Genomic DNA, 24,897 nt, shown 5'->3' on the forward strand with positions numbered 1-24,897 from the left:
AAAAATATGGCCATAACTAACAATAAATCCACATTATACTGCGTCCAATGAGCGCTCAGTGCAGCGAGGGGAGGGAGGATACATCTTTTCTTTCCCCTTGGGCTTCACTGAGGCGTTGGACCCAGCTGTGCTCCATTGACCGGGTCCATTTGGTCAAGAGGTTTTCTCACGCTCCACCAGACTCCACCTGTCCACTCACAGCAGCACATTGCATCCACTCTACCGTCCCCAGCCGTGGGCTCCAGAAACATCCACAAAGACCCCACAAAAACGGCTTTGTGGACCTCCTGTTCAAAGTCCAAAAAGTAAAATCTATATGAGCCTGAAGCTTTATGAAATCGAAACATATACTGAAACCAAGACTGTTAAATTTCCTCCTTGTCCCGCCCCGCATCTTTGTCAACCAGTCACAGCCGGCCCTCAGCTGCCACTCGACCAATTAGCACCAACATTTTCTCTCCAGGCCTTTAGGTTCAGCTCCGTCAAGATCTCTATCAGAATCTATGCCAATTTAAAGGACACATTTTGGCACTCAAACTCTTGAGAACCTTTATTTCGGCATCTCATAGTTTTCTACAGGTCAGGCGTTCACTTCTCTATCTACTGGCAGCTGATGGAATTATTATGGGGAAATAAATAGATGCTAACGTAAGCACGCAGTTGGAACAAATGCCATATGAGGCAGAAGTGTTTTGGGACTGTGCTGTTTGGTGTTCAACTGAAGTTTAAAATTTGTTTTAATTTAAATGTGCCATGATTTCTATTATTTTCTATTTGTGTATTTATTTTATATTTTTGCTCTCCGGTCTTGTTATGGTCCTGAATGTTTGTGGTTGTTGCAGAATTATCTGAGCGCCGCCTGGAACGTGTTTGACTTTGTGACTGTGCTGGGCTCCATCACTGACATCCTGGTCACGGAGGTCAAGGTGGGACTCATCATTTTAGCCTCGTCACCATAATGCGTTTTGAAACTATACTCTTATTCTAGTTTTCAGATTTAGAGTGAGACCATTCCAAAATGTTTCAGCAAGCATCCAATTTTGACTTATTCATATCATTTGTTGGTTATTTATTTACTCTATTTAATTTTGTACAGCTCTATTCCACTGCATCTTGAGTTGGAAAACAGCCAAATATGCACAAAAGAAAATATCCACATGACCGTTATTCATTTTAAAACGTAACTAATCGTAATTTCTAGGAGCTGTGGCTGATTTATAGTCTTAACACGTGGGAAAACGGTTCATTTTAAACAGGTTCATGGCTTCACAGAGAATAAAACACTATAATTGCATTCGGACGGCGCACAGTGGTCTCATTTTGCCCCTGAGAGCTGCTTTTCATTAAATCTGCACATGGGACGAAGCAGATTTTACAAATTTTTCATCTCAAATTTAAAGATGCTGAGACAAAAATCAATATGCAATATCAAACGGCACCGGCTCGTTCTGTTCGAGACGGTTTTCACTTGTTATTGGACATCATAAATAAACCAAGACGTCTGATTTTGCCCCAGGGGTAGAATTTCCCAGTAAAACACAGTTTGAGACAAAGTGTTTTCTGTCGTTTTGTCCAATCAGCTGATGTTTTTACACTGGCTACAAAAACAAAATAGCTTACATTGTATTTACTCAAGTAGTTATTTTAGCATTTTAGCGTTTTAGCTTTTCCCTTAGCACGCGCTCGAACACAATCCAATGATTTAATCCAGTGTTGTTTCTCTATTGGACAATATCCAGATGGCACGATTACGCAGAATCTAATCACAATTATTTAAGTAACAACTGAATACCCTGTAGTTTAGACCTCTGCAAAGATTTGAGATGCATGTGGCTGTTTTATTAGTTTAGCAGTTCCGATCTCAAATGTTACTGTCAACTGTGAACTGAATTCCTGGGTCTCTGATTTGAAAACTGTAATATTTAACGGTAATAATTTACCGTGTTTTACATGTGTTTCCAAAATTGGCAGTCGACCGATTACAAACACATTTTTACTCTGAAAAATCAGCGGAAGTATCGATCACAACAATAGAGGCTGAACAATATCAATGTGCATGTCGTTTTGATTCATCGTGTATCATTTAACAGTAAAGAGAAAAAACAGCTAGGAATAGAGCTGATTAAGTTGAAATAATGTTGTAATGGGATATTTGCCTGATAATTAAACCTCACCTAATACGTTTGAATACATGTTTTAACATATCTTATGTTGGATTGACATAATATTGTCTGAATAGCTTTACAGAGATATTAATTTTTCTCGTAATGGCCCACCCTTAGTCCTATCATACACTTTTGTGCTCATCTGTAGAGCTCCTGAACAGTGTTGTGCTTGTGGTCACCGCTCTGCTTGTGTTTCTTCTCTTTGTGCGTGTGTGTGCGTGTGTGTGCGTGTGTGTGCGTGTGTGTGTGTGTGTGTGCGTGTGTGTGTGTGTGGCTTCTCTGCTCCGCCCTGCTCCGCCCTGCTCCGCCCCCGCTTGCTGCCACGCTTCCAGACGGTAAGTGTTTGCTGAAGCTAAAGTTAAATCTAAAGCAGATCTATTGTCCGAGGCTGTCTAAGGTCTGTGGCATGTAAACTAGTTGAGGAATAGCAGGTAAATACGAGCAGTTATAAACGATTAATTTTGTTTATGTAATGTCACTTCTCTGGCGTCTCGGAGATGTCATCGCTTGGATAGATACACAGATAGACGTTCAAATCGATAGCCGATTAACAAGTAACATTCAAAACGATGGGTAGGTGGCATGGCCTGTGAGCTAGTTTATTGAAGATGGCGAACTTGCATTTATTACACGTGTTTTTCTGTTTCCAAACTACGTGTAAAAGAATGCATTACTTAAGATATGAGCTCTCATTTAGAAACTGTATGTGGAGGTCTGACTAAAAGTGTAGGCAAAAGAGACACTTTCTCAAATCATTATCATCTCTCAAAGTTATAATCTCCTACGAGCCATACTTTAGAAGTACATTTTGATATTTAGTTTGTGCTTCTGTTATTATTAGTTTTTAAACTATTGTTCATATCTGTGTTTTGGCTTTCAGGACAAGATGATCAACCTGAGTTTCCTGCGTCTGTTCCGAGCAGCGCGGCTCATCAAGCTGCTGCGACAGGGCTACACCATCCGCATCCTGCTCTGGACCTTTGTGCAGTCCTTCAAGGTAAAAGACGCCATAGGTAAACCTGACGACATGATTCGTGAAGGTTTCTAAAGCTGCCCCGTACGCCCATGTAACTGAGAGCACTGACCTCTAAATAATGAGCTGATTCTGGCCTTCATTTAACACAAATACAATGCGTGAATCCTTCCCAAACGACACCTTAAAGTGCCCCCTACAGGTTGGACGACTCGTTGAACTAAAATGCAGTAAAGATAAATATATTTTGAATTGTGCTAAAAATTATGAGAAAATTATCACAGAACAGCAAATTTTTTAGGCTTATAATTTCTCTTCCTGTTTGTAATCGATGACATCACTCTAGTAAATTACCCAGCAAACACTGGGCAAAAACGAATCAAATCTAATGTCTCATTTTTTATTATTTGACAAATAAAAATATATGATACTGAAATCATCGTCATGTTTAGAGAGTCAAAAAAGTTGTTTTTTGTGTAAATAATATGCATGAAAGAGTGTCCCTAGTGTGATGTCACTTCCTGTCACATTCTACAGATTTTTCAACGTTTTCTCCATAAATACCAACTTGATTGGTGTAAAACTATAATTTATATGTACAACAGGTATAAATACACCCAATAAAGTCAAATTTTCAAAAACCTGTCATAGGCACTTTAACTTAAATATCTGTAATAATGTCATTCCTACCTGCGAATCCTGTTTACTTTAGGCTCTGAGGTATAACTGGCCTGTTTGTGTACTTTTTGGTTTCATCTAGTCACATTATCTGGTATTTGCCCACAGCTGTTTATAAATGTGTGCTTTTTGTCCCCAGGCCCTACCATACGTGTGCCTCCTGATCGCCATGCTCTTCTTCATCTACGCCATCATCGGGATGCAGGTCCGTCTGTGCTCTCATCACGGGTGCTTCAGTGGTGGCTCTTTACGTTCAAACTGTCTATGTGTGTGCTATGTTCTGTACATTTCACAGCTCGTGCAGTGTGCAGTCTTGCTGTTGCTTTCCAGTGCTGTCAGAGTTGTCGTAACCAATTAACAATTCAAAATTTGCTCTTTTATCTGTGAAAAGTGCTCAAAATGTCTTCTTTAACTAAAAACTATGAATCGACTGCATAAAGTGTATTTACCCCAGTTTACTTCATTAAATATAGACTCAATATTTCTGTGTGTACTGTATCTGGGCAATCTCAAAATATGTGAATGTAGAACTGCTCATTTTAAAATACATAGGTTAGGTTAAGGTACACTTTGTTGTCTTGTAGAGAATGTCGTCTTCGGCATTCGATCCATTCTGTAGCAGTGACCCGGGCACTATCTCCAGATCTTTGTGCTGGGCTTGGTCAGGACTACCTTCGCTTGAGGATTTGACCTTTTGTGCATGTGCAGATATTATAGATTACTTAAAGATGTTTGTGCGCGTCACTCTTCTGCGCTCGATCTTTCTTCGTCACAGAGAACGCTTGGACTTGGTGTTTAATGCCTCTGCTGGTGTGGGCTGAATCATTTTTGACCAGATTAGCAGCTTGTTAGCATTTTACCAACAGATAGAGGTTTCCTTGGGGAAACTTGAGCACATCAACATCCAGCAGACGCTTGTTGGATGTTAACGTCACTGCTTACATCCATTCAAGTCATATGTATTTATTTATTAAAGTATTTATATGTACTTTAATTAACCGTCATACACTTTGACTTTGTTTTTTCCCAGGTTTTTGGAAATATTGAGTTGAACAACAAGTCCGCCATCATGGAGAATAACAACTTCCAGACCTTTTTCCAGGCCTTGATGCTCCTCTTCAGGTCAGAACGTTTCTCTCACCTCGCGCAGCACCCATTAATTACATCCAGTAATGTAATAACGTTGCGTCCAAAACACAACAAGTTAGTACGTTATTGGTAGATTATTACATTACTGGTCTGGCACTGAAAATTGTCTTCGATAGCGAGTTTCTCCCAAGTGTGAATGATAAAATGTGCCAAATGCATGTGTCTTTTCCGTCTGTAGGGGGGGCTGTGCTGATAAGTAATCTAGTCAGGCAGGAAGGGGTTAAATAATAGCAATTTGATTTGTGATTTTGCATTGGTTGTGCCAAATAACCTTCCCCCCAATTATAAATGAAAAAAAAGGAAATAAAACCACCAAAAACATGTAATTTGTAAGAAATGCAGTAGTTTTCGTGTGATATTTTAATCTCAGCCGCAGTAATTACATTATCAAAAGAAAACAAATACAGCCCAATGATGTAATAAGCAGCCATTAAAGTGACTTATTACCTTATCTGCAAGGCGTTATTACTAGGTATGTCAGGATTATTCGGTTAATTGATAATCATGATTATTCAGGTCACAATAAGATCCCAAAAAATATATAATTGTGACCATTATAGAAGCAAAATTAAGTATTTTTAGTTCAATCTAAGCAATCTATTCCAAAATATAGATTTAAATGTAAATAACTTATCTGGCTGTTTTTGTCACATTTATCTTTATTTTGTCTTTCAGAAAGTTACATTTCAAAAAGCAGGTCACAAACTTGAGGAGCAGCAACATGACAGACAATATTGACACTGTTAATTGATCACAGTCTCAATAATAGTGAATAATCATTAAATCGTAATGTTTTTCCTCACAATACCGTAATCGCAACACTAACATTTTATATTGTGAAATCCCTAGTTATTACTTCATTGGCCTGTTATCACGTTACGGGTCCCGAATGACAATGTCATTGGTCATTATTGCATCATGGGTCGCTACACACCTACATATTATTGCTACCTACGCGATTAATTTGCCTCTGTCGCCCTCAGGAGTGCGACGGGCGAGGCGTGGCAGGAGATCATGCTGGACTGCCGCAGCAACCGCACGTGTGACCGTCTGTCCGGCACCACGGGCGAAGAGTGCGGCAGTGACTTTGCGTACTTCTACTTCGTCTCCTTCATCTTCCTCTGCTCCTTCCTGGTGAGTAAAGCTGGCTCGGCACGTCCAAGACGCTCATCTCCATGAGCCGTTCAAAAAAGAGTGAACCATCTGGATTTTTGGACAGTTTAATCAGCTTTTTTACTCGAAGATGGTGTTTACAAATTTCTTTTGTGTTTTTGGGTAATGTCTCCAAAATGTTGAGAGCGTTTGCCTCTGCCAAGCCACGCCCCCTTTTAGTTGATGCACAGGGAATTTCTTTAGCCGTAAAACTGCAAAACACTTACACAGTATTTTTATCTAAATATCCTGGATAAACAGATCATGGTTTAATGGAGTCAAAAATAAAATCACTTTTTTGTTACTTTCACACTTTTTGTTTGGTGATGTTTACTGTTTTTGTGTTTCATCTGAAATGTCATAAAATGTTTCTGAACATATTTGTTGTTGACCACTAATTTGTATCAAAAATAATTTAGACATTGTAATTTCTCTTAAAGGACACATATTATGCATTATTTGTATTATTAGCCTTTAAACGTGCTCTTGAATATCTTTTCTTTGGCATCTCATGTTTTAGCACTTAAAATAATTTGTTCATTCCACATTTGGTGGTGGTAAGCTCCATTCACTCGCACACCAGATCCATACTAGGCAGTGTGGGTGAAGTGTCTTGCTTAAGGACACAATGACATTTCATCTACTGCCCCCCTGTGGCTCCTGGTGTTCCAGTCGTTTCCCATCCAAGTAGGGTTGGCACTAGGTTATATAGGGAATTGGAAAGGAGGCAGTGACGACAATGCCCGTGACGACATGGCGAGGACGACATGGCGGGAGCCGGGCGGAAGTAAACAGGTGGTCGACCGTAGTAAACATGGCGAACGGTCCCGCTAATTCTGCTGATCCATCAATAATTTTCATTCTTGGGTCCTAACCTGAAGTTTACGATGCATTTGATGTGAACAAGGACCAAACAATGAGTTCCTGGCGGTGTTGTCTTGCTGAGAAACAATTTAAATGGGCGTGCATTGAATGTAAAACAAAGAATTGTGAAAATGTAAATCACATGGGTCTGGGTTTAACCCTAAACCCTGACCCCTGACCCTAACCTTAACCCTAACCCTAACCTTAACCTTAACCTTAACCTTAACCTTAACCTTAACCTTAACCTTAACCTTAACCTTAACCTTAACCTTAACCTTAACCTTACCCTTAACCCTTAACCCCTAAACCTAACCCTAAGTTTTAGGTTTACTTCGTTTGGTTAAAACTAGTTTATACCATGACTTTGTATTAGCAAAAGTGTAGCTAACTCATCCCAAAACAAACTAGACTGCAAAAGTTTTTTTAAACGTGAGATAATAAAGCTCCGTACAGGAATCGAACCCTCGAACACTTTACACAAAGCCATGTCTCTAACCATTGGGCCAGCAAATCTGCTAAGTCCAAATTGCGAGACAGTAGACCTATTTCTTTCACCACCAGGTGTACCAAAACCGTGTAGCAGAATGGTGAACCGCAAGTGATTTGGGCCGCGAGAGCGCCACCATCTTGGATTTCATCACTTCCTTTCCAATTCCCTATATGACCTAGTTCCAACCATCCAAGTACTGCCCTGCCCTGCTTAGCTGCCAAGCTCTCTAACAGGAGGTGGCACCGCAGTCATGGCCACAAAAACAATGTCAGCACACCACAGTTATAATGGATGTGATTTGAGACAGGAATGCTCAGAACGATTAATGGACTTAAAAACAGCACAGATCTCTGAAGCTCTTCCTTTGACGTTACAAGTCTGGTTTGAAATTGAAACCATGTGTTTTTGTGAGGCGCAGAGATGATGATTTCATAAACAGGATTAATGAAACAAACATAAACCACTCCAGATATGTTTTCGAAAGTAAAATGTGTCCTTTAAAGCCACAGATCGATCTATTAGCCTAAAAGATCCTTAATTTGGCCCTGATTCTCCGTCCTTTAACTCAACCTACTGTTCATCACAAGCTAACTGTCCGTTAACACACATGCTGTTGTTAATCAGACATTGTTACATTTCAGATTTTTTTAAAATTTTTCTACCAACAGATGCTGAACCTGTTTGTAGCCGTCATCATGGATAACTTTGAGTACTTGACCCGGGACGCTTCCATCCTGGGCCCTCACCATCTCGACGAATTCATCCGGGTGTGGGCCGAGTACGACCCTGGCGCCTGGTACGTTTTGCTCCCTCTGCCCCTCACCCGCTCTGCCCTTTGGCCCCTCTGCTCTCTGCCCGTCTGTTGGCCTCACTCCGAGCTCTGAGGACACGAGCCGCTTCTCAACTTTGTGCATTTTATCCTGCAATTAAGTCACTTGTTTGTCATGGAATAGTACGAGTTCAGGTGGAGGTGTGTTGAACCTTTGCCCAACAACTGAACAGTGGCCCGTAGGGTTGTCTAAAGTGTTGGGATGGAACGATAAAAACAAAAGTTGCAATGGAAATGTGCAAAACGTCTATAGAGATGTATAAAAAGTAAATACATTTATCAATAGTCAGAATAGTTTTGAATGAATGCTGTTTAGTATTTAGCATCTCAAAATCTCCATGGTTTAACATTAATTGAAAACTCTATAAGGTGTGACGACAATACTAAGCTCTATTTCTTTTTTTAAATGGATACTAATCAATAAATGATAAAACTATTCCGTTTTTAAGAGCTTGATAAGACTACAACATAGAAGAAAATAACGTGTGTTAGCTCCTCCGTTAAGACAGATATTTACGCCAGTGACTTCCCAGACAGAGTTGCCAAGTCTGCTTCTTCATAACGACTTTAAGCTTGTTTTTTTTTTTTATTGCTTGCCCATTTAGAAAGTCACGCTTCACGGGTTTTTGAGTGGCATAAAAGAGGTGATTTCTTAGCCGTTTTTTCCGGTCTGTTCCACAATAATAGACAACTTTTAACTAGTTGGTCATTTTTTGTACCGGTACTTATTTTTGTGGGTCCGGGGTCGCTCGTTTTTGGTTTTCTTTCTTCTTCCTGGGGACTTGTTGCTTTCTGTAAATCTGGCACCCCTGTCACTATAGACCCGTCGGAGCTGAAGAAGCTACTTGGATGAGCGTCGAAACGTTTTCACCTTTGCCCAGTTGTCAGAATTCATTTTTAATTCTGCCGCAGTGGGTTTGGACTCTTGAGTGCCAGAGCCAGACCCTGAACGATCCCCCCGTCACTTCCCCTCACCCTCTCCCCCCTTCTGAGTGAGACATGTTAAAATATGTGTGACAAGAAGCCGCAGAACAGAGCCGTCTCCTCTGAGCGTCTTGTGCGTTTTGGCTGACTGGCTTTTTGACAGAGAGCTAAGCCTTGGGGTGGAGTTTGGTGTGTGTAAAGAGTTATTTTGGGGGGAATCCACACTCGTGCCTGCAGCGTGTACTCGCACTAATCCTCCTCAGACGTTTCACCCAAGGAACGATACAGGAGCCAAAGCAGCAGAACCATTCAGGGTTAAGCTGAGACAAAGCTAAAGCAAAGGCTACAAATATGTGTAAATGTCCTCATCAAAGAAAATCCCATTTCTTAATTTATGGCAATTTTAAACAAGACAATGTGCTTGGATTATGTCGTATTAGTTATTATATTTTTACTCTCTTAAAATAAGATTTGTCATTGGAACAGGCAGTGTTTTCCTATTTCAAGTGCTTATTAACAAGTGAGGAAAAAACAAAAAAACGGCTGTTTTTCTATGCTTGTTCCACTGGCAGATCTTATTTTAAAACTGTTAAAATGTACTTAAATCAAGATACATGATTACAAGCACATATTCACGATTCAAATTTTTTCCTGTATTTAGACATCTTTATGTTCCCACAGCTCTATGTTCAACATTTTAGGGGCATTTTTTGTTAGGATTATTGGTCTGGGCATGATCTTGTGTTGTCATGTTTTGAGAATATGTTTAAGTTTAGGGCCAGGGTGAGGGTGGAAGTTATAGATTTACTTACAGAAGTGTATTTTAGATGTGAACATAGAGCTGTGGGAACATAAAGCTGCGGGAACATAAAGCATAGGCTCTACTGGCTTGAAGAAAAGCCCATAAAGACACTTTTAGACAACCTAGAGAGGGCAGAAATAGTCATTCTTGCATGTTGGAGGGCAGAAAGGATTAGGAAGGGAGCAAGACGGGGGTAGCATAGGATTCATCAGTAAAGAAATAATGAAAGCAAGCTTCTGAAAAGAAAGAAAAAAGGACTATAAGTTTTTTTTTTTTTTTTTTTTTTAAATGAATGAGTTGGAAGAGGCTTACAATGGTTAAAACAAGTATAAAGGAAGAATTAAGAGAAATGGTTTGGATGGGTCATGGATTTTGACAAAGCAAAGGAGAGATTAATTGGTCAAATTAGTTAAAGTCCAAACTTGGAATTGATAACTGTGTTTGGGTGCCCCAAGGGTCAATCCTGGGACCCCTTCTGTTCAACTTTTACATGCTGCCGTAAGGTCAGCTGATACGCAGCAGAAATGTGTCCTATCACAATTATACAAACGATATCTTTGTTAGATATGTTTTACTGACGGCAGGTGAATATGGACCAGTGGATTCCCTCTGTCACTGCATCCAACAGATCAGTTTGTGGATGAAAAACAACTTTCTCCATCTGAACTCAGACAAGACTGAAATCATCATATTTGGTCCACAGAAACAAAGAGAAAGTGTTAGCGGTCACCTCCAGAGTCTCGCTCTGAAACCTACAAACCAAGTTAGAAATCTGTGTCAAAACCAGACCTGGAGAGACTTATCCATGCGTTTGTCTCCAGTAGATTAGACTACTGTAACGGCCTGCTCACTGGTCTCTCCAAACGAGTTGTAAAACAGCTGCAGTACATCCAGAACGCTGCTGCTCGGGTCCTGACTAGAACCAGGAAGTATGAGCACATTATTCCTGTTCTCAGGTCTCTGCACTGGCTCCTGTGGCTCAGAGAAGAGACTTTAAAGCAGGTCTGCTTGTGTACAAGTCTCTAAACACTAAACATGGGAGCAATATGTGTCAAAATGAGCTCTGCAACGCCCAAGTTAACATTAAGATCGGGGGCAAAATATGGCCCATTGTCAGGTTGATGCAGCTGATGAAATAATAGAGGGATTGAGATGCTGAGGTGCTGCCGCTGAGGACAACGAGAAGCTGTGGCAACAAATGAATGTGCTGCTGCTGCGGACAAGTTGGAGACAAGGTGGATGAGATGCAACATAAAAATAATGCAAACTTGAATTTTCTCTTCATGTGTTTAATATATTTCCTACTTTTAAGCAAAACTATCTGCCGGTTGGCTAAAAATGACAGACAGACAGACAATTTTGGAGTTGAAGTGACACCGTGTAACTTTGTGAAGGTGGAAAATCCCCGGCACGATTCCATAGAAATGAAGTTAAAACCAAGATAGATACGTTCTATGCCATATTGTGGAATACTATAGCTAAAGGAACAACATTTTTGGTTTGTGGAGATGCAAGCCCCCTCTCAGTAGGGGGCTTGCAGTATGGACACAAGCTTTAAATCCATCTCAAGGCAAAACATTTAACCAGTCAAATCCTTTCAACTCAAGATAAATATTGTGAATTTGACATATATTGTGATATTTTTTGTATTAATTAAATGTATTATGTCTTCCATTCCAAACAGATGCTACGCGTGCTAACCGGCTAACCCCTCTTGTTGTTTTTGCAGCGGGAGGATTTGCTATATGGACATGTACAAACTGTTGCACTTTATCTCTCCTCCGCTGGGCCTGGGGAAGAAGTGCCCCAACAGAGTGGCCTATAAGGTTTGAACCAGCCGCTTGGTCCCCTCGCCCCCTTTAATCGAAACCAAAAACCCGGATCCTCCACTGACAGGATGGCAGCTGACCGGGCATGGCCGAAAAACAATGCTCGCAGTGTGGCTCTGGTGACGGCATCGGCGGGATGTCAGGCTCATCGCTGTGAAAAGAGCGTTGAGCTGAGCATTGTTGCCATTCCGGTTACTGCCATTGGTTTGTTTTAGCATGCAGAAGGGCATTTTAAAGGGACAAGCCACTGAAAGTAAGACTGGTAGACTTTTGAAGGCAATGACTTATTCCATCAGTACTTTTTAAAGCAGCACTGTGTGTGAAGGTATTGTAGTAAAAGTAATACATGAAATTACTCTATTGTTATTTTACCAATAGCAATATTCACGCGATATCATGTCTATCCAACAGAAATGTGTTGAACAACGTATTAAAAATGAATCGCAAAAGTGAAGAAATAGCCCTTTGTAGCCTTATTTGAAAGTTTACTATACGATGATAGATATTGCTCATTCTTCTCACCACCTTTTCCTCACGCTAAAACAACATAAAAAGAAGTCATATTTATTTTTCTAAACATAATAAAGGACATACTTTCATAATAATTCATACATTTTAAAAGTAGAATGCACATTTACAGCAGCATATTGTCGTTATTATACATTATTGCAATCAGTAAGAATTTAGGTTTTTGGTTAATTTTACTAATAATATTATGATTATGATTATGATTAGAGAGAGAGAGAGAGAGAGAGAGAGAGAGAGAGAGAGAGAGAGAGAGAGAGAGAGAGAGAGAGAGAGAGAGAGAGAGAGAGAGAGAGAGAGAGAGAGAGAGAGAGAGAGAGAGAGACTAATATCTGTAATTTCTTCATAAGAATGGTCCTTGTTATTGAATCAATATCAGAATGCCTTTGTCATTGTAATGTAATCATATAAAACTCTTTTTCAAATCGCCGGAGCAAAAGTAATAAAGTGACAGGCTAAAAGGAGAAGCTTTAAAGGAATAATACAATGCACAAAATCACAATTTAAAGTTTGCCTCAATAGCAGAAATATTAATCCAACTAAATAATCTAGAGAATCTATTACATTTGGAATTAAATACATTTTTCCAAATCTTTTAAACATCTCTAATTCAATTTAAACCTACATCATTTAATAATTGAGATATCACTTTTATTTACATGGTCCTAAAAATCCTCCAAATACAAGTACAGTAGTTTTACATTTACCATATACGTTTCTACTTTCCACAAGTGCTGCTTTAAGAAATAATTTAAAAAGTCTTCACCATGGGTATCTACTTAACCATAGGTAGATAATGATATATTAGATTACTTCAAAAGTCTCACATTAAAGTGTCGGGTCCCTTTAATGAAACACGCTCTTGATCCAATGCATTTCTCCTCCAGGATCCACCGTCCCGGCCTGATTACAGGGATGCATTCTGGCATGGTTTTCCCATAGAAGAACCCGGAAACCTTATTAACGAGGCTTTCTGTGTGTCCTCTTCTTCTTTCTCTCCTCCCTCTCGTGTGACGGTTTTACCTGCACTTCCTGTCTTGCCGTAAACCCCCGCCCCCTTTCATCCATGTTGCCGCGGTGAAGTGGTCGCATCTGTTACCGGGATATGTACCACATGTTCCGGGACATGTCTCCTCCCCTCGGTCTGGGGAAGAAATGTCCAGCTCGAGTGGCTTATAAGGTAGACCCTCACCCGCCGCCATTTTATTTCATATTATATGACTGTTTTCATTTGTATTGCTTTGGTAACACTTTATTTTATAGTGCACACTAACGAGCTGCTCATTTGCATACATGTAAATAGCTAATGCTAAATAATATTAATCCGTCCCTTATTTTGGCCATATTCTACAAACTATAGACATTTAACTAACTCTACTACTGCTTTTTACTATGATGTTAAGACATTTTGTAATTTAAATATGTTCCTAATATGCTTTTGGTAATAAGGGGCTTGTTAAGGGGGCTAGTGTCACATGAAATTTATTTTTTACAAAAATGTTACCAATTAGATCATGATTTATGCGCAAATAAGGCAGTAATAGTGCGTTCATTTGTAGCAAATTAAATGTCCAGATGGCAGCAGAATAATACATTAATATGGGCCAAATAAATATGAATGAAATACACATAAGGACACCATCTCATAAAATGATTATACTCAATACTCAATCCAATAATGTCAAATCATGTGATACAAAGTACACACCCTAAAAAAGGCAAATATTTCATATTTTCGCAGACGTGTTCTGACACAGCCCTCTGCCGCTTTGGGTTGTATACAAGTATTTGGATTTTCATTCAAGCGCAGTATGTATGATCGAAATCCTGACCCATATAATGAGAGACAAATCAAATGCGAATGTGAATCTTCCACGTGACGTCATCAACATTAGCCTGAAGCTAACAGGAGGCACTGCCCTGTCTGAAGCTGTAAAAGTACGACTTTAATTTGAGCTTTGTTTTTTACCAGAACAAACTGACTTAGTTGGAAGTATAGTAGGTGAACTGATTTTTGCCGTTAAACAAGTTACTCTTAAATAACCTTACAGTCGTTTTTGCCAACTGTTTTTCACAGCTCTTTAAACATCAACTTTCTATTTTTCCTTTAGTTTTGAGCATCTAAATCTGGGTGTTTCCTTCTGCGTGATGTCACTGAAAAGTATCAAACAGTCATTTCCTCTTCATTTACATCTGCATCGCCTGAATTTAGACCGGTTACTCATTTTCCAAGCAAACACGCAGCATCCAAAAGACCACGCGCCTGACCCGTCCATACCTACTGCAGCCGCGAGAGTGACCGCAGGCTGCCCTCCTGAGCCTCAGCCCGGTCCAGAGTCCGCTGAGCTGTCTGAACGCATCACGTCCGCGGCCCCACGGCTCTGGCCTATTTGTGAACGTCGGCGTGGTGCTCCTCCGGCTCCAAAATAACCCCTGCCTTTGTCGACGGGCAGCGGGAATACGTCCCCAGTGACACGGGCCAGAGCGGCTCGCAGGGCTGGCTCTGTGTCGCTCCGCCGCTGCCATTTCACAAGGCATTATGGCAGCCATTTGTCAAATATTGTATGTGTAATGGGCTGGCAGGGCGGTTTAGAGGCTTTCCAGGAAATATCAGAGGGTCTAGGCGCAGAAGAAATGTAAATCTTATGATAATTCTCTCTCCCTATATGGCTTATTTTGCATGATTTTGCGTTCCTTCCTGTAAATGTGCACTGCCAGCATACATATGTTAAAATTAAAATATCAGGCAGTTGTGTTTAGTTGAAGTGCCTCTGACAGGTCAGATGCATTGAACTAAAATGTAGTTAAGATATATATATATTTTGAATTTTACACGGTGGCAAAGGCGGTTAGCGCTCTTGCCTCCCAAGAAGGAACTCACATCACATGATCTCTCTGGGTGGAGTCTGCATGTCCTCCCCATGTTACCGTGGGTTCTCTCCGGGTTCTCCGGCTTCCTCCCACCGTCCAAAGACATGCATGTGTTACGCCCAAAGTCACTGGGATAGGCTCCAGTCACCCGCGACCCCGATCACCTGTATAGCAAATTTTTTAGGTTTATAATTTCACTTCCTGTTTGTAATTGATGACATCACACTAGTAAATCACCCAGAAAACACTGGGCAAAAATGTAATGTCACAATGTTTTTAATTCAACCAAATAAAAATATATGAGAGATATTAGTTGAATTAATGGTTAGAGGGTCAAAAAAGTTGTTTCTTTGAGTAAATGGTGCACAAACCTTGACTGGAACGAGTCCCTAGTGTGATGTCACTTCCTGTACTGTTTTACAAATTTTTCAATGTTTTCTCCACAAGTACCTACTCGATTGATGTAAAACTATAATTGCTATGTACAACAAGTAGAAATACACAAAATACACCCCAAAAAATTTGAATATTGTTAAAACCTGTCACACACCCATTAACTAACCCATTAACCTCTATTCCTAACTTGTTTAAAGGAAATTTTTGAGCTTTTAGCCAGGTTACAACATTATTCCATCATCAAAAACAAATCTGGAGTTCTATTTAGCTTCGTTCGCGCTTGTTTTGTGATTCCTCTTTAGTAAGTTCTAGAAAACACCCAGTTCCAAATTTCTCCGATATGTGAGATCAAAGGTAGAGCTCTGAAATTTTGTGCTGTTTTTAAGTCCATAAATTATCACTAGATCGTCAAATCGCGTTCATTATAACTGCGTGTTTGTATTAGTGTGTCACGGGCAAGCTAGCTTTTGTTTATTTCCCCATGGTATTTATTCCCTCTGCTGCCAGAAGATGGACATCTGCTAACAGGAAACCTGACGAGGGAACGCCACAGATATAAACTAATGTGTGCTTTCAGTAAATATATTGTTTAAGGGTGTGAAACATGAGATAAAGTACAACGTAAAGATACTCAAGAGTGTTTAAAGGCCAATAAAAACACTTACATTCCATTATACATTGTATTAAAAAAAACAAAAAACTGTTGTTCCCTTGACAAATCATTTTGCTTTTACAAGTCAGGGATAACATGAAAAATGTCAAATAATGTAGGAAGTGAAAAAATTGAAACATGTCCAAATTACTTCAATTAAGATTCATATTTTGAATTCAAGTCATTTTAACTCATCTAGGTCGATGTTTTGCAGTGCAGCACTTATCTACAGGAGCGTGATTGAACCTCCATCTGAACCCGTGGCTCCTGCGTGATGTGTGCTGTCAACACATGCCCGTCACTCTCCACAACAACCATTACACTTGGGCTGTTCTTTGCACCACTTTGTTCAATGCTCTTAATGTTTCAGGCCTGTGCAATTAACAGGACACATTTGATGCCAAACACATCACAACGCTGCTCCTCTGGGGGCTTTATCTGACTCCGCCTGGGCAGTGTCTGGGTTGGGGTTGTCATAAAATGTACCCAGAAACTGATCGATACTAAAACTAGATACTTATTTGAACATATATCAATACAAAAAAAATACAAAAATATCACATAAACAGGACAAAATTGGACAGTTTCTGAATATTTATTTTATTTATTTTATTTATTTTATTTATTTTATTTATTTTATTTATTTTATTTATTTTATTTATTTTATTTATTTTTGTATTGCATTTATTGCATTTATTTCATTTATTGCATTTACGCAGAAGACAAAGACAAAACTTAACCAAATTACAATGACACACGACAATAAAGGGCTGGTTATAAGTGCTCACACAGACTTGGTGTTCAGTTTAAAGTGCAGTTCAAATAGACAGTGATGGACGATCATTCTCCTTTTGTTTTCACTCATTCTTATTGTCAGAGGAAGGCTGTTCCAATAATCAGTCCCTTTGACAGAGAGCACAGTCTGTCCTAATGTGCTGCGTCTGTGCGGAACCTCACAGTCGCCTCGAGCCATGGCCCTGGTGCCCTCCCACTCGCAGTCTTTGTTTTAATGAATGTCCTCAAAGGGGAAGGGCTAGTCCATGAAGAACTTTGAATATAAAACATGAATTCTTAAAACGAAGAAAATTGTCATCTAAAATGTATCTAAAACATTGCAGTGCAAGTACGTCTTTTAATATCCAAAACATTTACGGCCTTTGAACGGTCTCGATCTAAAAAAATTGTTTTTCTGTAATATCCAATTCGAGTTTGAATTTTCTGTATTGTGACAACAAAAGTACATGTACAATAAATGTTTACCTATCGGAGTTAGAAGAGTCATTAGGGGCATGATGCTAAATATGATTCAGGTAACAGTTCAATAGACCAAAGTGTGTTTGCTCCTCCCTTCAGACAGATTTAAGGCAGTAACTCACCAGTTCTTTGTTAGAGGAAGTGAAGAAACTGTTTAGATGAGTGGCAAAACCTATTCCCTCCTAATCTGGAATGAGAAATGTCTTTATTTTGAGAAGTAGGAGTGTTAACCACCGTGCACCTCTAAACCAGGATGTCTACACACCCTATACAACACTCGCCTCAACAACAGCCGCTTGATAAAGACTGAATTACATAGCTTTGCATACATATTTGGTTGTGATATTATTATTCTTAGCAGCTGAGAAGCATCCACACCGCCACTGGTACACAATCCTTCTGCAGCAGCGTTTAGCACCAGAGCATGGCTTTTTCACACCATTTTCACTGGTCTCATAGCAACAGCTTCAACACAACACCGCCAGGACCTCAGAATAACTGCAACAACAATAAGAATAGTCTTACCTCGGACAGAAAGCGAAAAGCCGTACGCATCTAAGACCGCTTACACCAAATGACCTGGCCGTTCTCAGGTCAAATCAAGACTTTGATGAGAGAAAAAAACAATATCTCAACAGATTTTCCAATACAAAACTGGTTTGTGAGACATTAAAGCAGATCTATTTCACATTTCGAGATGACAGTAATCTAAAGGCCGTGACAAGGTTTATAACGAGCTTCATTCCTGAATACTACATTATTAAAATGTTTTTTCTTAATAAAAAATCCTATTCCTTACCATCCCTTTTAAATGTACCGAGACACATAATAGAAACTCAGTCATGCTTTAAAATAAGACCCCAACCTAACCTTAACCCGAACACTAATTTCAATTCAGTTAATTTTGGTGACAATGGAACAGTCACGAGAGCAAACGAGAGAGAGTTCCTCCGACAGTTGAGAAGCAGGTCCAGGGTCAGTCGCATCAGCAGTGTCCTCTCAGCAATGAACAGACAAAGGCGAACTAAAATATTAAATACTGTTGATATGAAAACTAGTCAGAAGCAGAGAATCGTGCTCAAGCTGCCATACCTCCCCCAGCATAGTTGCTCCTAGGGCAGCGTAGGTATTATTTCTGTAGGTTTTTATTTCTGTTCCTAACTGGCCTGACCATAAGCAATTACAAAGAGGAACGTTTTAATTCTGGTCTTAAATGAAGAGACTGTGTCGGCCTCTTTAACATGGACCGGAGCTGATTCCACAGGAGCTTGGGAGCTAAATGTTCTACCTCCTACTGTACTTTTAGAGACTCTTGGGACCAATAGAAGGCCAGCATTTTGAGAGTGAAGAGCTCTGTTTGAATTTTATGTTACTACAGCATCTTTGAGGTAGGATGGGGCCATGTAATTTATGACTTTGTAAGTCAGGAGGAGAAACACACATGGTGCTTTGTTAATAATTAACAGTACAACTTTCCTGTAACATAAAAAATGTAAACTCTTTTATATTAGCTTGTCACAGCAATAGCCTTTTGTAATTTTGTCTGAAAATGTAGCTTTTGGGAAAAATGTGTCACCGTTTGAACAGTTTTTACTCTTGTGTTGGTGTTATCCCTCATTTGTTTTTCATAATAGAAAAACATTCAGTTTTAATCTGGACGTTTAGACTTTCATCCAAAAGTCATTCTCAATCTGCAGATCTAGTCTGAGTACTCAGATATTTATCCTAATCTGAGCTGCAAAAGACCGGCCCACTGGGTGGAGCCTTCTTATGACAGTCTGTCCAAAGTAGTAGAAGAGATGGTTTGAAAGAGGAGTCAAGGAGAATCCCTCTTTGAACAGAAATGGAGGTTTATGGTTCAGTTTACCAGTAACATACAACAGCTTATGAAGCCCTGTTCATTCTGATGCTAATCAGGTACTCATCAGTAATGAGGGCTCTGCAGTCAGTCAATTTCTATGGCCCATTACATGTACAAACTAATATATAAACAGGACAACCTATTATCAGGAGGCTCCGCCCTGGGGGCAGGTCTTATTCAGAGTAGGATAAATATCAGAGTTCTCAGACTAGATCCACAGATTGAGAATGACAACTGGATGAATGTTGAAACGTCTTGTTTTGGAAAAAAACTGTCGAGATTACTACAACGGAATCTTTTTCAAGTCTTGTGTGAACTTAGTGGAGTGTCTCTTGCCCTCTTTGATTCTCTGCCCTCCGAATGCCCAGTGTAGCATGTTGTCAGAGGTCTAGTGTTTCAGACATTTTGATTTGAACAAACTTCTTGTTTCTCTGACTGTGCTCGTGCCTGCAGCGCCTGGTGAAGATGAACATGCCGATCGGAGAGAACTTCACCGTGCACTTCACCTCAACACTTATGGGTCTGATCCGCACGGCGCTGGGCATCAAACTGGCATCAGGTCAGGAAATACACACAACATTTCCAATCGCAGCATGTAGCATCGAACAGTATATTCCAAAACACATCAGAGGGCAACCTGCAGCTTCTTGAATTTACTGTTACTGTAAGTGTTGACTTGACTGTGACTCTTGTGTGTTGTGTGACGTGTGTTGTACATTGTGTGATGTGTGTTGTGTGTTGGGCGCTGTGTGTTGTGCGTTGTGCGTTGTGTGTTGTGCGTTGTGCATTGTGCGTTGTGTGTTGTGCATTGTGCGTTGTGTGTTGTGTGTCGTGCATTGTGCGTTGTGTGTTGTGCATTGTGCGTTGTGTGTCGTGCATTGTGCGTTGTGTGTTGTGCGTTGTGTGTTGTGCGTTGTGTGCTGTGTGTTGTGCATTGTGCGTTGTGTGTTGTGCATTGTGCGTTGTGTGTTGTGCATTGTGCGTTGTGTGTTGTGCATTGTGCGTTGTGTGCTGTGCGTTGTGTGCTGTGCGTTGTGTGTTGTGTGTCGTGCGTTGTGTGTTGTGCATTGTGCGTTGTGTGTTGTGCGCTGTGTGTTGTGCATTGTGTGTTGTGCATTGTGCGTTATGCGTTGTGTGTTGTGCTTTGTGTGTTGTGCATTGTGCGTTGTGTGTTGTGCGTTGTGTTTTGTGTGTTGTGCGTTGTGTGTTGTGCATTGTGCATTGTGCGTTGTGTGTTGTGCGTTGTGTTTTGTGTGTTGTGCGTTGTGTGTTGTGCATTGTGTGTTGTGCATTGTGCGTTATGTGTTGTGTGTTGTGCATTGTGCGTTGTGTGTTGTGCGTTGTGTTTTGTGCGTCGTGTGTTCTGTGTTGTGTGTTATGCATCGTGTGTTGTGCATTGTGTGTTGTGCGTTGTGCGCTGTGTGTTGTGCATTGTGTTTTGTGTGTTGTGCGTTGTGTGTTGTGCATTGTGTGTTGTGCATTGTGCGTTATGTGTTGTGTGTTGTGCATTGTGCGTTGTGTGTTGTGCGTTGTGTTTTGTGCGTCGTGTGTTCTGTGTTGTGTGTTATGCATCTTGTGTTGTGCATTGTGTGTTGTGCGTTGTGCGCTGTGTGTTGTGCATTGTGTGTTGTGCGTTGTGCATTGTGTGTTGTGCATTGTGTGTTGTGCATTGTGCGTTGTGTGTCGTGCGTTGTGTTGTGCATTGTGTGTTGTGCGTTGTGTGTTGTGCATTGTGTGTTGTGCGTTGTGCATTGTGTGTTGTGCATTGTACGTTGTGTGTCGTGCGTTGTGTGTTGTGCATTGTGTGTTGTGCGTTGTGCATTGTGTGTTGTGCGTTGTGCATTGTGTGCTCAGGAGTCCTGGCTCAACATCTGTGTGACGCGGACCTGCGCAGGGAGATCAGCAAAATGTGGCCCAACCTGTCGCTGAAGAACGTGGACCTGCTCGTCACGCCTCACAAATGTGAGTCCGAAACCGAACTGACCGTAAAACATTTTCATTTTTAGAACATAAACAAACAAACAAAATCAACAGTTTTAAATTCCCTGTGTGGAAAAGCCAAGTGTATTTTCTCTTCTATTACAAACCATGGACAATATATTATTTTCCTGCCACAAAACTGAATCTTAGCAGCACAAAAGGTATAATTTGTGGTAAAATATGTAATAGATCTGTCTAGATGAAATGAAAAACTATTGAAGAGTCAATATTTCCGTCAGCATTTGTCAAGTAAAACCTAGTGCCTGTCATAGTTTCCTACTGCTAAATAAAAACATGATGTAAAACCCAGTAATTGTCTTTAAACTCTGATATCTCTCACATGTAGCGATGTCATGATTAGTTGGTTATTTGATAATTGGGATTATTTAAGTCACAATAAAATCATAAAGACTGAAAAATTATTATCATGACATTTTTAGAAGAAAAATTACCTTTAAAGAAAAAAAAAAAATCCTATGAAACTGAGCCTTTTTTTTTAACTAAATCATTATATTTTGGTTTAATTAAAAGAAATGTGATGATTTTAGAACAAAAATGAAGTCCTTTTGCTCTCCTTTTCCTCAAAAAAGTTAACCTAAATGTAAAGTGCTTTTTTTTATCTAGGCGTTCATGTCAAATTAATCATTCCGAAAGTTTGATTTCATAAAGCAGGTCATGTATTGAGGAAAAGTAATGTGTTAAGAAAACAAGAAGGAAAGGAAATTTAGGATTTTGTTATCTTGTAGCAAATAATCATCAAAGGCGCAATGGACGATTTTTCGGCGACACGTGCGTTTGTTTATCAGCGCAACGGAGCGCATCGCATCGCTCGTCTCCCGTAGATTTCTGTCCACTTCTGCGTCAGCTCGAACTGTCTTTCTCCGTCTTCATTTTGCCCCGTACACTGAGGGAACTATATTATGATCCATGCGCTTAGGCACGCGGAAACGTGGGGACGAGCCTGACGCAGCTGCAGGTGAGCGGTAGGTGCGTTTTATGATTGATACGTGGCAGGACAAATGATTTATCCACGCCACGAGGAAATATGATAAAAAATTTGCTGAAAATCGTCCATTCCACCTTTAAATCCCAAAGTTTATTCTCACAATAATCTAAATACATACAGTATATCTGAGAGTTTAATCAGTTTTTAATATACATTTATCCTAGTTCCTCTATTGAAATGATTGTGTTTTTGTTAACTAACTTCAAAAGGCACTGTGCTTTTGACTGTTTAAGCATTCTCTCCTCACTCCTTGACACACTTCGACCATCATGGATCCATGACTTCTACACATCTGTCTGTAGTCTCCGGTCGACGCTCCTCTGCTGCCCTCTTGTGGCCGTGTGCGTGACGCGTCTCTGCTCTGTGTTTGCAGATAACGAGCTCACAGTGGGGAAAGTCTACGCTGCGCTGATGATTTTTGACTATTACAAGCAGAACAAGCTGAAAAAACTGCAAGCGCTGCACCCGACCGGCCCCCAGGTGAGGACCACCGAGTCAATGTGCTCATCTCATCTGTCTCGTCCTCATTAACCAAAAGAGACGGCGATAAATTCATTGATCACGTTTAAGATATTGTATACAAGTGTAGTATTGTTGTGTATTTTTAACTGGCAGTACCCTTTGTATAGCTGCAACTGACCATTATTTCAGTAGTCAACTAATCAGCAAAAACGATAATTTCTACGGTACAATGAGACTATTTAAATACTTTTTATTTTATTTTTTTATAAAACATAAAACATGGATTAGTTAAATTTGTAGTTGATATCTGTTCATGTTTTTCATGTTCTGTTTGTTTTTGTGTTGGTTTATATGGAACAACTTTAAACATTGAAACAATCATTAAAAAAAAAAAAAATGTAAATCATAAAACATGGAACAAACACAAAACACGACCAGAGAGCAACATTTTAAATATCAATACAAATAATCTAGACGGTAACAACACTAAATCAACATTCATGGCAAAATAAAAAATGAAGGCAGTCAAATTCAGATAAATATATTATCAGACAAATAAAGGTTAAAATGTGCTCACTGGAGGCTTCTAGATATAATATTTACAAATGGAGTTCATTGTTGATGAAAGGCAGAAATATTGTATATTCTTTTGGCATTTTTGATTGAATAACATCACTGTCTCTTTGTATTGTCCCTATAACATATTTTTTAAAAAGCTATGATTTTTTTTTTTTTACATTATTAGTTTATTAATTTATTCATCCTTTTCCCTAAATGTGGTTCATATTTTTATGTTTACTTTTTTTAAATATAATGATTTAGTGTGCTCAAATAAATGACCTCGCCACCTTGTCGTCCGTCGTGTTTGTGTTTCTTCCCGCAGTGTAAGTTGGGCGTTCTGTTCCGTTCGGTTCTGCCGTTCGCTCATCTCCAGGACATGGACGCTCGGCCCAGGCAGCCGCCGCGTTCTCCTCCCCCACCTCCCGAGCCCGAGCCCAAGCCGGAGAAGGAACCAGAGGAACCGGCCGCCATCTCCACCTCCATCTGCACCGTCACGAGCTCCAACACCGCCACCGCCGCCGCTGCGCCCACGTTCAGCGCAGCCACCTACAGGGAAACCACGTGAGTGACCAAGAAGATTCAAGATTTGTATTGTCATTGTCATGGAGAATGGATAATGGACAATTCATAAACAAAGGGGTTTCCAAAGTGTTGCATTGGCACAATACAATTAATAAAATACAAAAATTGTCCAAATGGCCTCGACATTTTGATCCAATATGGCCGACTTCCTGTGCGTCATAAGCATGGATGTATTATATTATCGGTCATAAGGCGGAGTAAGGGGTCAAATAAGTTCTAAATTTTATCTCCTCGTCTTAAACCAGTAAAAGCAAAGCAGATTTAAGTAAAATAAATGAAAATACGTTCAAAAAAAATACAGACACAACTTATTAGAAAAAATAGCAGTCGACTTATGAGAGAACAACGCAAACAGAAAATACAGTTATGTTTAGTGTTAGGGGAAACCCACTTACACCCAGGGAGAACATGCAAACTGTGCAATCTTATGTCTAATTTGACCACTAAAGTACGACTAATAGTCAGTTGTTCTTTGGAACGTTTCACTTGTTGTTTGTTGTGTTTGCTGACATGTGTTTGTGTGTTTGTGCAGACAAAGAAGCGCCATCAAACACTCTCAGTCTGGAGATGTGTGCCAGGCGGTGCAGGGGCCCAGGGCCAGGAGGAGACTGCAGAGGGGCCAGTCTGAAGACATGCCCTCCTCCAGCAGACCTCAGATACACTCGCAGGTACAATCACAGGTACTACAATCCAAGCCTGGGTATTGCCTAGTACCTCCCGATAAAATACGTGTCCCGATACAGGGTCCACTATACAATACGAATCCCGATACACGTCCCGAATCAAGGATATCCTTTAAAAACGATGTTAAAAGTTGACTAACATTATGTTTTGAATAAGTATAATAACAAAATTCATGTTCACAATGTCCTTAATATCAGAATGCAACTGT

The 24,897-nt window shown here is 40.0% G+C and overlaps 1 protein-coding gene across 1 annotated transcript in view; it reads left to right on the forward strand.

Annotated features, from left to right (window-relative positions):
- The window catches only part of LOC140366953 (voltage-dependent N-type calcium channel subunit alpha-1B-like), a 197,768-nt gene that overhangs the window by 163,784 nt on the left and 9,087 nt on the right, over positions 1-24,897 (forward strand). The window contains exons 33-44 of the mRNA XM_072453216.1: positions 843-926; positions 3,046-3,162; positions 3,956-4,021; positions 4,847-4,938; positions 5,949-6,099; positions 8,140-8,267; positions 11,756-11,852; positions 19,868-19,973; positions 21,269-21,376; positions 22,774-22,880; positions 23,746-23,984; positions 24,532-24,673. Of these exons, the coding sequence (XP_072309317.1) occupies positions 843-926; positions 3,046-3,162; positions 3,956-4,021; positions 4,847-4,938; positions 5,949-6,099; positions 8,140-8,267; positions 11,756-11,852; positions 19,868-19,973; positions 21,269-21,376; positions 22,774-22,880; positions 23,746-23,984; positions 24,532-24,673 (1,437 nt within the window). The remainder of the gene's footprint in view (positions 1-842; positions 927-3,045; positions 3,163-3,955; positions 4,022-4,846; positions 4,939-5,948; positions 6,100-8,139; positions 8,268-11,755; positions 11,853-19,867; positions 19,974-21,268; positions 21,377-22,773; positions 22,881-23,745; positions 23,985-24,531; positions 24,674-24,897) is intronic.

Source organism: Eucyclogobius newberryi, unplaced genomic scaffold (genome assembly GCF_026437365.1).
Source record: "Eucyclogobius newberryi isolate DKJ021-1_F unplaced genomic scaffold, fEucNew1.0.hap1 SCAF_2, whole genome shotgun sequence".
Lineage (NCBI taxonomy): Eukaryota > Metazoa > Chordata > Actinopteri > Gobiiformes > Gobiidae > Eucyclogobius > Eucyclogobius newberryi.